This window comes from Seriola dumerili, unplaced genomic scaffold, assembly GCF_002260705.1.
Source record: "Seriola dumerili isolate Sdu_G_001 unplaced genomic scaffold, Sdu_1.0 BDQW01000079.1, whole genome shotgun sequence".
Classification (NCBI taxonomy): domain Eukaryota; kingdom Metazoa; phylum Chordata; class Actinopteri; order Carangiformes; family Carangidae; genus Seriola; species Seriola dumerili.
The window spans coordinates 772,921-786,489 of record NW_019174334.1 but is presented as its reverse complement, the minus strand read 5'-3'; the positions used below and the strand labels follow the sequence as shown (position 1 = coordinate 786,489).

The window sequence follows — 13,569 nt, the reverse complement described above, 5'->3', positions numbered from 1 at the left end:
TGCTATATTTCGTTTGTTTAATCCAAACAAATCCCAAACTATAGGAAAGACAACAACTTTTTGTACATATTAAACAAACAAAATATAAAATGTTAATTAGTGAGCTTCAGAGGTGCTGGTAGGTGGATTTTGTTCCCTTCAGACGGAGCCCGGAGAGCTGTTACCCCCTGTTCCCACTCTTTGTGATAAATTAAGTTGCTGACTGTAGTAGCTTCATATTTATTATGCAAAAGAGTCATAAGAGTGGCATAATTTTTCTCATCTATCACTCGGCAATTAAATTAATAAGCTTATTTCCCAAGAACTATTACTTTAAAATGGTGTAATAACAATTGAAATTTTAATTAAAATACATAAATGAACATTGTTTGCCGGAGGGTGCAGTCTATTATTATTTGTCATATCACTAGATCATATTCTGGATAAATGCTTGCTAAATCACTGCAAACCTCTAAGCGTGTGATAGCTGTCATATTCAACAGGAGAGAGTGGGCCTGCCTGTTGCTCAGCTAGCTAAGACATGCAAAATGAGAGTTGATCTCCCTTTTAAAAAAAAAATGCAATGCATCTCCTCTTTCACTTGCTGTTGTGATTTCTTCCTCTCACATTTAGGTAGTGACAGTGTGGTTTGCTTAATCTTTTCTTATCTCCTTTGAATGCAAAGGATCGGGCTGTATTTGCATGTAAAACAGAATACAAGCTATCACTTGTGACTTCATTTAGAGAGGAGATTTGGAAGATCATGAAGATACTGCTATGAGGCAGGCGGACACACGCACCCACACGAGCACCAAAAACATGAATGCGCACACACACACATGTGTATACACACAATCACACACACACACGCACAGTGTTTACTTAAACCACAGGAGTATGTGACACCTTAGTCGTAACTGGTGTTAACCCCCATTGTGGCTGTTGTTTTGAGTGTTTCAAAATGTCTGCTGTTTGAGGCCTGAGAATGCGTTAACATCAAGAAGAGAGGATGGTGCTTGTGATGGGGTGGGGTGGCAGGAAAGGGGGGGGTGCTCAGACAGACAGAAAAACATTCCCCAGTCGCTACGCTCATCTCCATAACTCAGTATCCAGCCACAGAGCACTGATCCTAACGCGGGACATTAACGACCCGACTCCCACCACTGGAAGCGTCATTATCTGCCACTGAACAGTAAGGGTCATTTAGAGCCCAATTCATAACTGCCACAGCAGAAAGGCTCATCTTTTTTGCCCCCTGGTTGTAGTTAGGGTTAAGTAAATCACTCATAGTAATCGGGCAGGAGGGGGCATCGTACGGCTATGGACCTGTCAGTGAAATTGGAGTGATAGCTTGCGATTTCAGAGAAACATACCATAATCATACTGTGTACAATGGAAATCAAAAACAACTTTCACAAACAAATAGCATCTAAGCATCTGGGAGATTGGATTTCATTAAGTCAGGAAAGCAAAAAAAGAGTACAATTACAACCAACAATACAGGTCTTTGTGAAGAGTGTGTGTATGTGTGTGTTTTTCTATGTAGATATGTGGTTGTTTTTGTCTATGTGGTAAACTTGTACGCCTGCAATTACTGTCATAGTGTGATTCTGGTGCACTCTTATGATGATTAATTCTCAGAAGTTTTTAACCACAAGACGTGTGTCACGTATCAAGTTAAATGGCTTTTTAAAGTCCAGAGCTTTTTCTTTGCAGAGTTGCACAATAGAAGTTCAATGTGTTGTGCAACTCTCCCAGAAATGGGACAAGACTGACAATGTCAGACTAGGCTTGTGGTCCTCTGTTTTATATGTATATTTAATATTTTATAAGATGTTGGTTAGCAGGGTATCATGAGATAAGGCAGCTTCATACAGATCATCCTATCAACTGTGTGTGAGAATGAGTATTTCCAAACGGCTAAACAAGATATTCATTACCGCATCAACAAAGGACAGTAGAACAATTTACATAATGCTTGTTATGAAACAAAGGCGCAACGTTAACCTTTTCAGAGTGAAAACCTAACTGTTTTGGTGTTAGAAAAGGTGTTTTCTCCACAGGTGACATAACTCACACATTGTCACCGGGAGATGGCAAAGCATAGGAAAAATACCTGGCCCTTATCTTGGGGACCTTTTCAGCAAGGCGAACTATCACTCAGTATCAAATGACATTAAGTTAATGAGTCCGAGACGCTACAAAAGAGCGGTAGGTAGCGAATTAGCAGCCTGGTTTGCTTATGCCTCCCACGGGGGTGATGAGTGAAGAGAGGTGTGATTGGTTTAGAGACCTTTATCCATGCCAAATTTGTGTGTGTGGGAAATCACACACATAGCCTAACTGCGCTGACGGCTGCAAGGTCGCTGCCAAAACATCTTGCTCCTCTTAGCATGGAGGTGATAATGAATCTAACACCTTTGGTTGCCTTAAAGCAATCACATTGGTCTGACAGGTATGAAAGCAACAGGGAGGGAGAACAATTAATTCGTATACACATAAACAGATATAGATTATACTTAAAAAAATGCTATCCTATCATCCCTTCAACACACCTTCACAAAATTAGCTATTTGCACAAAATAAAAAACAATATCTGATTACAACGATAATACTGCTACTAATACAAATAAAATGACATTTACCATCAGTTGTGGGCTTGGCCTCGGTGTTTTCAGCTGTCCAAATGTATCACATGTCAACAATTCAGCTTTCAGAGAGACTCCAGGTTATGGAATTTAATCTAAACTGACAAGTAGGGTAACACTATCGGTCATGGTCACCATATATTTGAGTGTCTGACAATTTTACACATCTCTGACAACTAAAAAGTGTCAAATTACTTTCTAGCACATACTTTACCAACACATGGCAAAAGCCTGGAGCGCAGACACAGAAGACTTCCTTTTTGTTTTCATTAGTACAGAACAGCAGTGATCATCTGGTTAGCCGGCACTTATGGGTAAATATTGTTTCTTGTGCGAGAAGCCTGCTTAATCATCTTCCTTAAATGTTGTTTTTTTTGGGGTTTTTTTTTCGCGTGTTGATGGACTAGTAAGCAGAGCTCTTGTAGGCCTTATGAGTAAAATTGAGTGATGCATTTCTCTTTTCATTCAAGTCTCAGGTACTGAATGGATCCTTACTACTTCATAAACATGACATGAGTCACATGCAGACTGGTGGCGGTGATGGTAACCTTTTTGAAATGCTGTCTGCTGTCTATTACCCATATTACAAAAGAAAGTAATGCAAATATATTATTTAACGTAATTTGTTGAATATATGATTCATCAATTGAGGGAAATGTACTCAGTTTATTTTCCTTTCTCGATTTTGTATGACTGCAGATTTTCCAATAAGTTGACATTTTAGAGACTGATGAATCTATTAGGCAATCAATAGTTTATTAAAAAAATGGAAATAAGGGGATCGATCTCAAATACCAAATGTATCAAAAGGGATATTTTCTGTTATTATGGTAGGATTGGTTACAGCCTCCAGAATTATCTTAAGACATTGGAAAGCTGCTGTATTACTGGCCCTGAAGGACTGGATGAATGCCATGGTGGTGATAGCATCTTATGAGTCTATGCTTAATAGACTGAAGGGGAACATGGAAGATGGGACAGTCCGCTGGGAGCTCTTTTGGAGCTTTACAAGGTCTGATGAAAACTTGGCTCAGAGCACCAGTGATTGAGTACAGAACACTCCCTCCCTGTCTATTGTGAACTAAATTTCTCACTTCCATATATGCGAGTTAGAATTTTATTTATTTATTTTTATTTCGATTGCTCAGTGCAACTTGTCCTTATACACCATGTTCACGATGTCTATGTCAGAACCATTAACTGTTCCACCAACCCTGTATTAATGTCATTTAAAATTAATAAAAAAAAAAAAGAGGAAATAATCAGTAGCTGCAGCCCTAACGTTACGGAAAGAGTAACATATGATGCAGTGCAAGACAACGCCTGCAAAACCACATTTAATTTTGAAGTTTCCGTTTTCCAGCATGGCCGGTTAGTTTGTTGTTTATCTTCCATACTATGTTTAAAAGTAAATCAAGCACAGTACAACTCTCAAGTGTCCATGTGTGTGTTTAGTTCCACACCATGTCCACCCTTAATAGACATGCTAATGTTCCAAGGGGCCACTCTGAACTATCAGCACGTCCCCTAATGGGCAAGTTCATGTTTATTCTCTCCCCACTGGTCACTGCTTCCTCTGGCGCGCAAAGAAAAAAAAGTCAAGTCACTTCTATCTCCCATTTTTTCATTCCCTGTCCTCATCAATCTCTCATAATCCCACTCAATCAGTTTCTCTCCAGCTCCTCTCCCTCTTTTTCTCGTTGCCTCTCTGAATCGTTTACCCTGTCTCCCTCCTCCTCCATCATTCTTTCACTGCTCCCTCTCTTCTCCCGTCGCACTCTAATCTCCTGGTCTGAAAGGTGTTTCCTGAGGAGGGCATGTGGGAAGACAGGCGGGAGTGATGGATCGCTCTGTGGATGCTTCACTTTGTCCTCTCTCCTGGGACGGGAGCGGAGGGGGGGGGGGCTTGTAGGTCTGACAGTGGGAGTGCTGGGGTGAGGTGGTGTTGGGGAGGTAGGCAAGGTATGAGCTCCTTTGAAAGGTGGTGTTGAGCGGGAGCGAGGGATCTCTCTGTGACTGCTCTCCCTTTGGTTCTGTGTGATGTGGACTAATTATAGTGACGAATAATCGCTGTGCAAACATGTGCCTCCTGCTGCAAAACTGCAATCATAACATCTCCTTATGTATTTGTAACACCTCAATTTGAAAGGCCAAAGTTGTAAATATCACAAAAAAAAAAAATCTAAAGTTTAAAACATTACAAAGACAGCCATCAATCCATTTTACACAAAACACAACTAAAATAAAGCTTTTCACCTTTAATATGTTACTCACAGCTTGCAAAGCCACGTTTTTTACCGTGCACGTACGGTAGTTAAATCAATCAAAGTCATTGCCAGTCACACGTCAATATTAAATAGTAAAGAGATTTTACTGTTATTCATAGCTCAGACCACTTTCCAAAAATCGTAAAAATTATTTGCAAGATTCTAGCAAACACATAAGGCTCCAATTTCTCTTAATGGAGCAAAGCAAACAAGTAAAAACTTTCAGCTCAAACAAGGATTAATGTCTAACTTTTCCAACCTCGACCCACAACACAAAGGCTTTCAGCTAGTTTTAATATTATACGCTTTACATTTGGCTCAACACAACTGTGCTACTGGCAAAGCATAGTTCAAATCTTAAATTACTACATGAAGCAGCATCTTTACGAAGTTATATACCACAAAAGTGTATCACTGCGCCTGGTGGTTATTATTTTACTCAGGTCAGACCAGAGGAGCCAACCATATTGCTGATATTGTTTCCTTCAGCAGATAAGTCATTCAAGCTCTACGGTCATAGCAACAGGTATGTGATCTATAGTCACCATCCTGTGGTAAATGTCAGACTGATTTAATGAATACACACTTGCATCATATGTACATGTAAACCTAGAAACAGGATTTTACAGGATATGTCAAAATGGCTTTAAATGTCATGTAAAAAAAAAAAAAGAAGAAATCTGTAATGTATGTGTATATATTGTGATATTAATTGTCCAGTCAAGATTCAATCATATGATATTAACTACAACCATACTTATATTCAAAATAGTTGGTAGGTGTACAGAATGTCACAAATGGAGACCATCACCAACACGATGTCACATGTGCTTAGGCTTCTTAATTACATTAGCTCTACAGATGGAATTTGTGTTGTTAAATGAGGGAGGTCTCCATTTTTCATATTTTGGGCTGTAACAGCACTTATGATCCATTTCCATGTGGCTGAGGAGTTGTTGGACTGGCTCAGCTCATAGAGGCAACAGATGAACGCTCCTGCAGGCCAAAGGTTTGGATCACTGCACTCAGCTGTGACTTGATATTAGCCAAATATTTAGCTGTCTTTTCAAGCTCTTGGCGTGTTATGTTTTGACCCAAATTTTCCTTCAGATATTCACATAACATGTCGGCATGAAGTTGAAGTGGAAAATGGTGACAAAAACCCTTTTTCCCAAACCCTGACAGAATGTGTCATGAGACTTTTCAACCAGCCTATACACATACAGCTGTCAATCAACTCATTCATTCACAAGATTTACAAGATTTAATTAAAAAGCATCAAAAGTTGCCTTTATAAAACTGGTGTCTTTTAACTGACTGATGCTTCCTTGCAATACCGTCACATCAGCATGTTTAAACCACACTGGCAGAGGGTTATGAAATTAGTCAGACCTAGAAATGTCTGCTCTGCATTCATTCCAAACTTTCAGGCTATGTAAGTGCCAATCAGGTCCCACTCCCCTGTTTTCTCCACATACAGTGATTTAGGATACGTCCAGGTGCTGTGTTTGGTTACACAACACGGGCACATAAAGAGGAGATAGACAAGACAGATAAGCAGGGAGGAGAGGCTGTCCGACAGCTGCCTGCCTGGTTGGGTAACACTCCAGCGGGACCCCCCGTGAGGAGCCCAGCCTGGGGTAACGTCTGCGATCCAGTCGGGAAGGAAGACTTCAAACACAAGGCCTGTGCAACCTCCTCCCCTTTGCAGCTCCCTCTCCTGCTGTTCTCCTGAGCTCCGTGGGGGATCTCTGAAGACCATCCCAGCAGTCACCACGCCATGAATCAGCCCCGTCTATCCTCTCGCTGCCACTACACTCTCCTACTGTCAATCTTTTTGTCCCTCACTTAAGTCCATTTTCAACACATTTCCAGCAAAACAAATGAACGAAGGAATGTGTGCAACATGTAAATAAATACACTCACCACTGGCCCTAATTATCAGCTCCCTACAGCCCTGTCCCTTCATCCTTTGTTTCAACATCGCAACTCTGCTGGCAGCAAAAATCCACATACCAGGGACAAGGTCAAATGCCCAATTAATTTTAGCAGAAGCGTCCAATGATTTATTTCTTTAGGGAGGATTGGGTAACCTGGTGCATGGTTATCTGTATGTGTTTGTGGATCTCGCATAAGATAACAGAAACTGTCAAGAGAGCAAGAATGTGACCAAATGGTGTTTTGGTAAGGTAATGTCGGCCTTGTGAAAGGCTTTTTTCCACAAGGGTTAGAGTGGTACTCTCTCAGTACATAAAATCAGTTCATCAGCATGCTATAGAAAACTTTGCATTACAGCCAGATGACAAATTGCAGAGAGGAGAGAGAAAAATAACATTTTCAGTAACACCAGGAACACCTGGAAAAAACGTGGTGCAGTTCACAAGAAATAAATCCTGAAAAAAATCCAAAACAGCAGGCCTCATTACCTGAAAGCACTTCTACAACACATTTTAATCCTGATGTCCAGCATGTCATATCAAATCAGCCAAAATGTGCTCTTGCTGCAGGAAACCCATGCAGCCACAGCTGACAATCTGAGAGACAGGGCCCCTGGGACCCAGGGTGGCTCAGCTGAGGACATTACTGCACGCAAAGCAACCCCACACACACAAATACACACAGAGTCTGGTGGCAGACAACAGTCACCCTGTCATCTTCGATTGCGGGCCGCTCATGTTGGACCAGCAACACCTCACACACAGCTCAGTGGGCCTCGGCCCCCCTGGTGTCCCACTGCCGCCACAGAGGGACTGCCAGAGAGTTACTTCAGCTCTGCAGAACAAACACAGAAATCAGCCTGTCTAAAAAGCATGTAGGAAAAAAAAAAGTCTAAATATATCCCAGTGCCATGGTCTATAATTTGGCCTCTTAACAGACAGATATCAATTGAGTGAGTGCGGATTTAACCGAGCAAAACTGATACAGCCTTGAGAGTGTTTGAGCAGACAGCAAGGCTGGAAGTTTGTGGTCACGGAGTAACTCATGGTTGTAAGCTTGAGTGCACTTCCAACAAGAGGTCACCTAAAAATAAACCTGCAGCTGAATATGGGAGCTGAGAACATGAGACTGGCTTTACATATACACACACACACACACCAGGGTTAAACATTGTTTTACAGTGCTTCTGTTCAGTGAAAAAAAAGCTGCTTGACGGTGTAGTTTTTCCCTTCTCATCTCTTTCCTTTAAAATATTAACTAAACATAGTGTAACCCAAGGCTGAAACTATTAACAAAAATAATTTAGAACTAAAATGGAGGATATGTTGACAAACATCTTTGGCTCCAGGCGACTTTTCAGCCAATGCAGCAGCCTACGGGCTCACATGTGTTCGGCAGATGGCACCGAATAGATGGCACATAAGGTCAAAAAGAGCACTCAGCTGTATATCTCTCACACATACAGGCCCTCCAGGAATGTCTGCACAAGGCCAAGGATTATGGCACCTAAGCACTGTGGTGTGTGTTTATGTGTAGGTGCTTCTGTGTGTGTTTGCACTTGTTGATAAAGAGCAGACCATTGTAAAATTATACTGACAACACCTCTGCTCTCGATCATTATTGTTTACTGTTCAACAGAAGGCTACACAAATGATTTACTCTCACATCACCAACTTTGTACCTTTTACAGGTAATTAATTCTCTATTACTAACTATTCCCATACAATCCAGTGAGTTACAGATATACTCTTCCACTTGTGTCCAAAGACACTGAGAATGTGATTCAAAAAAAAAAATGTACACAAAACAGCGCACGACAGAAAACCTTAACTGGGAACATGACCTGGTGTACCAGGAGCGGGTTGCTCCAGCTATTCCTAAGTTTAAACTTCGTCCAGCTATGACGTTAAGTGTTCACTAAGTAGAAATTTACACATAATTCAATTAAAATAGTTTGCACCACACAAATGACTTCTTGTGTAGGGATAACTTGTATCTAAATATTTACACATGCAGAACTTCCAGGTGGAACTGGTGTGTAGCAAATTGAACCAAGTGACAAAACTCACTTAGCTTAGCTTGGTAAGATAAGATATGATTTATTTAAATTAGGTAATATTAATTATGGTTGAAATATCTGACACTTGATCAAAATGCTATTTAATAATGATGTAAATAACAAAAATGACATAATACACCTCCATAATACCAAACATTATGCTGTTAGCATCAGAATAAATAACTAGAGTTAGCTAGGTTAGCATAATCACATATTTTCAAACATGTTCTAAACTCTGAAATACTCAGTTCTCCATATATGCTTATATAAATAAATAAAAAAGATGCATAATTTACAAAGAACTGTTCCCTACAACTGTTATTTCTGGCAATTAAGTTACAGCTTGTGATGCTACGCTGACTTTCTGTTTACATAGTAAATTGCCTTGATTGCTACATGTGTTTTCGAGTAACCAATTTCACACGACTAATGTTTTCACGAAGACATTAATTTATTTATGGACCATTAAGTTTTAATGGTGCAACCCATTTTAGTAACTTATTGGTTTTAAATTAGGAAGGTCTTTACACACAAACTAAGAAATGCAGAAATAGGAAATTAAATTTGACTAAAAAGTAGTAAAATTTATGAATATCTGGTGCAACCCAATCCTACAGCAGATACGGCAGAAAAAGAGACACGTGTTTTAAACCAAAACAACATGGTTTTGGACACAAACTGGAGACTGTCTCGTTAATCATTATTTACAGTAAACCTTTTTACAATTGTTATTACAATTTCTATTGCTACTGTTCGACACTTAGTTGTTTAACCGATTATAGATTACCTTTGATATTGTAAAGACAGTAAAAAGTGTTTTGGGGCCATGTGTGTTTTTTCTTCAAGTCATTGTTTTACTGCCATTTGACAGGGTCTAATTAAGGTTCATAATCAAAAGCTGCAATCTCTGTTTTGTGACAACATAATAACAAATGTTTACACAAACACAAATACTCAAACACTTCTGACTTATTGACACTTCCATAGCAGGCCCTGACATCGGACCCATGGCTATCCACTCTTACTTGTGGTCAAGACTTGCTAAAGTTGCTAAATAAAGCTCAAAATGCAAGAATACACGATGGAATTATTTGAATAATTTGAAACACATTTTGGAAACAATAGGCTTCAATGGATACACGAGTGACACAAATTTCTATTGGATTTTGCGTTTGTAAACAATGAAGAGCAAAAAAACTGGAAATACTGACACATATTAAATTAATCAAGATCTTGCTCCCTTTTCATCAAGTGTCATTTTGCATGAAGAGGCCAACTGTTTCCTCAGCCAATTATCCGTAACTGCTGTCCATATCCTACACATCTTTCCTCCATACATCATGGGCAGAGATTTGTGGAGAGGATTTCCTTTGGCTGTTGATCTATATCAGTTGCTCCGGTCTACCTGACATAAACCTCCATGAGAGCGCAGATAACAGAGCAGGAAATTCCCAGAGAGATGTATAATGAAACAGACTGGAGTCACCACATGTTACTGTGTTAGCTGTGTGTGTGCACAGCAACAGAGAATGGCTCCAGGAAAGGTTTATCACTTTTTAGCTGAGAGATCCCCTGTTCCATCTCATGAGATTTATAATGTCTAATTACACAGATAAAAGGGCAAGGTGTGTGTTTGTGTGTATTGGTGCCGAGGCCAACATGTGGCATAGGAAACACGTGGATCTCCCCTGAACTATTAATTGGCAGCTCGTGGATCGATCTGATTGTGTGCAACGGGAATTCCTGAGGTCCAGCAGCACATGAGGTAATCTATTCTACAGATTTCAGGTAACTCTGAGGCCCTTATTAGTAAGTCAACAAATACTCACAGCAGCGTGCATCATCATCTGGGTAAAGCTGACCAAATGTGTGACGCCTTCAGGCCCACTTTGTTCAACAAGTGTCGGGGTTTGGGGGCTGCTGAGGGCGACCCCTTATTGTTAGGTGCTCCCTTTGTGGTCGTACTCCTCACTGTACTGAGATGAGGAAAAGAAAGGCCTTCTCTAACAGTCGGTCATGCCCCAGTGCTCCTGGCAACAACAGGTCCCGAGGACGCAGACCTGCCTGGCCTATATTGGCTTGGCTCTCAGTTAGCGGTGGCGGCACTAGCCCCCTGTCAGCTGTCCCATTCAGGGCCGGGCCGGTCCTTTATTAAAGCTTTGAAGACTGCTGAACAAAGGGGCGTCCTATGTTTAGATGATAGAATGTAAGCAACTGGTTTTCTGCTTGGGCAACACAAGACAAAGAGCCTCCTTCTGAATATGGGGTGTACGCGAGAGAGAGTGAGTGAGAAAACCAGAGAGAGGGAGGGAGAGAGAATGAGGGTTACGCCACAAGTTGTTGAGATACTCCGTCAGATTTCAGGATGGGTATTACTTTGATAGATTGAAAATCACAGTGAACTGGCGCCTGTGTGTGGGAGGAACAGAGGCTTGTCAGAGAGAATGCAATGAGCGATTATTATCACAGGTGGTTCTGATGCTCTGGTGATTCATAATAAAACCGCAGAGCCAAGTCTTCTCTGTTAATTAGAGGAGAGAGGAGGATAGAGGACTGCTCCCTCCTCACAGTATGACCTATATACTACACTATATACTACACTTCACTAAACCAGTATAAGCCGATCCTAAAGAGCAGAGCCTGGCTGATATTAGCAGCCATTATTGGCCATCAGTGTTTACAGTATGTTGGCAAAAACAAATTGCAGAGCAGTAAACTACAGCAATAAAAATTTTTGTTGGCAGAATTTTGATGCATATTTGACATTTATTTTTCTCAATAGAGTTTTTATTTACAGTCATTAGTCAAAATAATTTAACATCCATTAATGTTAATGGTTCAAAATGTATGATCAACTTGTTGCTGCCATCTATGATGATAAAGTTTTATATTCAACTGCAAAATAGCTTTACCCGGATTTTTACAATAAAATTACAAAATGTTTATGTAACGGAAAAAACAGAATATCAGCCAGATCAGATTTGTATCATTCTCAAGTATTGGCTTTGTAAAAAAAAAAAAAAAAAAATCCAGTTTTGGTTGGGCTTTAGTGAAATAATACTTTCATTTGCCAGAAAGGATCCTTATTTTCTCACCATTTTCTGGCACTGTATTCCTCACATGATTTGATATACAATACAACTGTCTTTACTGTGACAATATTACTTGCAAAGGTTGTTGTTATGTGGAAACATTTTCATGCATCTCGTTGCAGGTTGTTTTGCAGCAGCTGAGTTGCATTTCAATTGAGTGAAAAGTTGTGTGCATTTTGGAACGCATAACCCTGAAACTGTACGAACTGTTTGCTACCAGGTTCACGCGAGAGCCAATCAGATTACTGATGTATCATGTGATTTTCAGATTCATTTTCATTCACTTTCTGGCACACTTTGATCTACAATATTTGACTTTGGTGCACTCCTTCTACTAGCACAGTGGATTCAACCCCCCTGTCACTTGAATACACATACTCACACATACCTGGTCATGGCTGGCTTGGAGGGTGCTCCCGGTGCCGTGGAAAGTCATTTGCACAGGGGAGAGGGTCAAATAGGTTACAAAATCCTTACCACTCTGCGCATCACTGTACTGCACCTGGAAAAGAGGGCAAAGGTCGACAAATTTAGTTAGCCCAAAAGTAAATACAGGAAAACATCAGTCAGTGCACAAATGACAAGAGCAGTGAAGTTTTCAGTGGGATACAGTCTTGTGTTTTTGGAAGTGGTTGGCTTGAGAGTAAATCTTGCATGTCTAATTGCCACCAGAGCATTTGTGGACAATTACCCCACACCATACAGAGATGGCAATGGGGGGAAATGAATGCAAGGGTGTGTATGTGAGATTGTGAGGGGGCATCCAAGGAGGTAGTGGTGACATCACTGGCGACCCCTCATCATTGAGAGGTTAACTCTGCAGGCATTCCTAAATGCTGTGCAATTAGGGCTGTTATGACATGATGCTCCTCTGGGACAGTCTGCTCCTGAGATCCAAGGGCTTTTGGTAATACTGCCTGCTTATCTGCCCTACTTCTCACTGGCTCTCACTCTGAGCACGTGTGTGTATTTGCATGTGTATATGTCCCTTTATGTGCGTATGCGTTTGCATGGCCTACTTATGCTAAGGACAGCTGCAGGCATCTTAATAAATGGCACAAATAACTATGGGAACAGGACGAAGGAAAGAAATATCTGACTGACGCAGAGAGACAAAGAATGAGAGAGGACATTACTGATTCAGTATGGCTTTACATTTCAGAGAGCAAATGAAAAAGTAAGCTAGCAGGTATGGAAGAATGTGGCTTTGAAAATAACAGAGCTTCTAGCATCACACTTAAACCCCTCAGATAAGTCAGGCATAATAAAAAAGGGCTATTTCGAGATTTTCTGAGTGGAATTTGTTAGAGACACAAAATGAACACTGTAATAGCAGCTGACATTATAAAGAAACCTGTGGTGAAAACATGTTGATGTCAGTATGTGTTCAATTTATGTACAATGTGTGTGTTGGTTTGTGTCTTAATATTTATGTTGGCTGAAGGGTTTTAAGTAAGTTATTACTTTCTTTTAATCAGGGGAAAATCTGTTTCCTGTGCTAGAGTGTGTATTTCACTTTGTGCATTTTAACTCTCCTCACATGAGAAAAGTTTAATCTTATCTCAGCTACAGTTTGTTGGCCATAC

At 40.4% G+C, this 13,569-nt stretch overlaps 1 protein-coding gene across 2 annotated transcripts in view; it reads right to left on the bottom strand.

Moving 5' to 3' along the window:
• stau2 (staufen double-stranded RNA binding protein 2) overlaps positions 1-13,569 on the bottom strand; it is a 102,420-nt gene that overhangs the window by 29,124 nt on the left and 59,727 nt on the right. For both annotated transcript variants that reach the window (XM_022744236.1, XM_022744238.1), the window contains exon 13: positions 12,372-12,485. In XM_022744236.1, the coding sequence (XP_022599957.1) occupies positions 12,372-12,485 (114 nt within the window). The remainder of the gene's footprint in view (positions 1-12,371; positions 12,486-13,569) is intronic.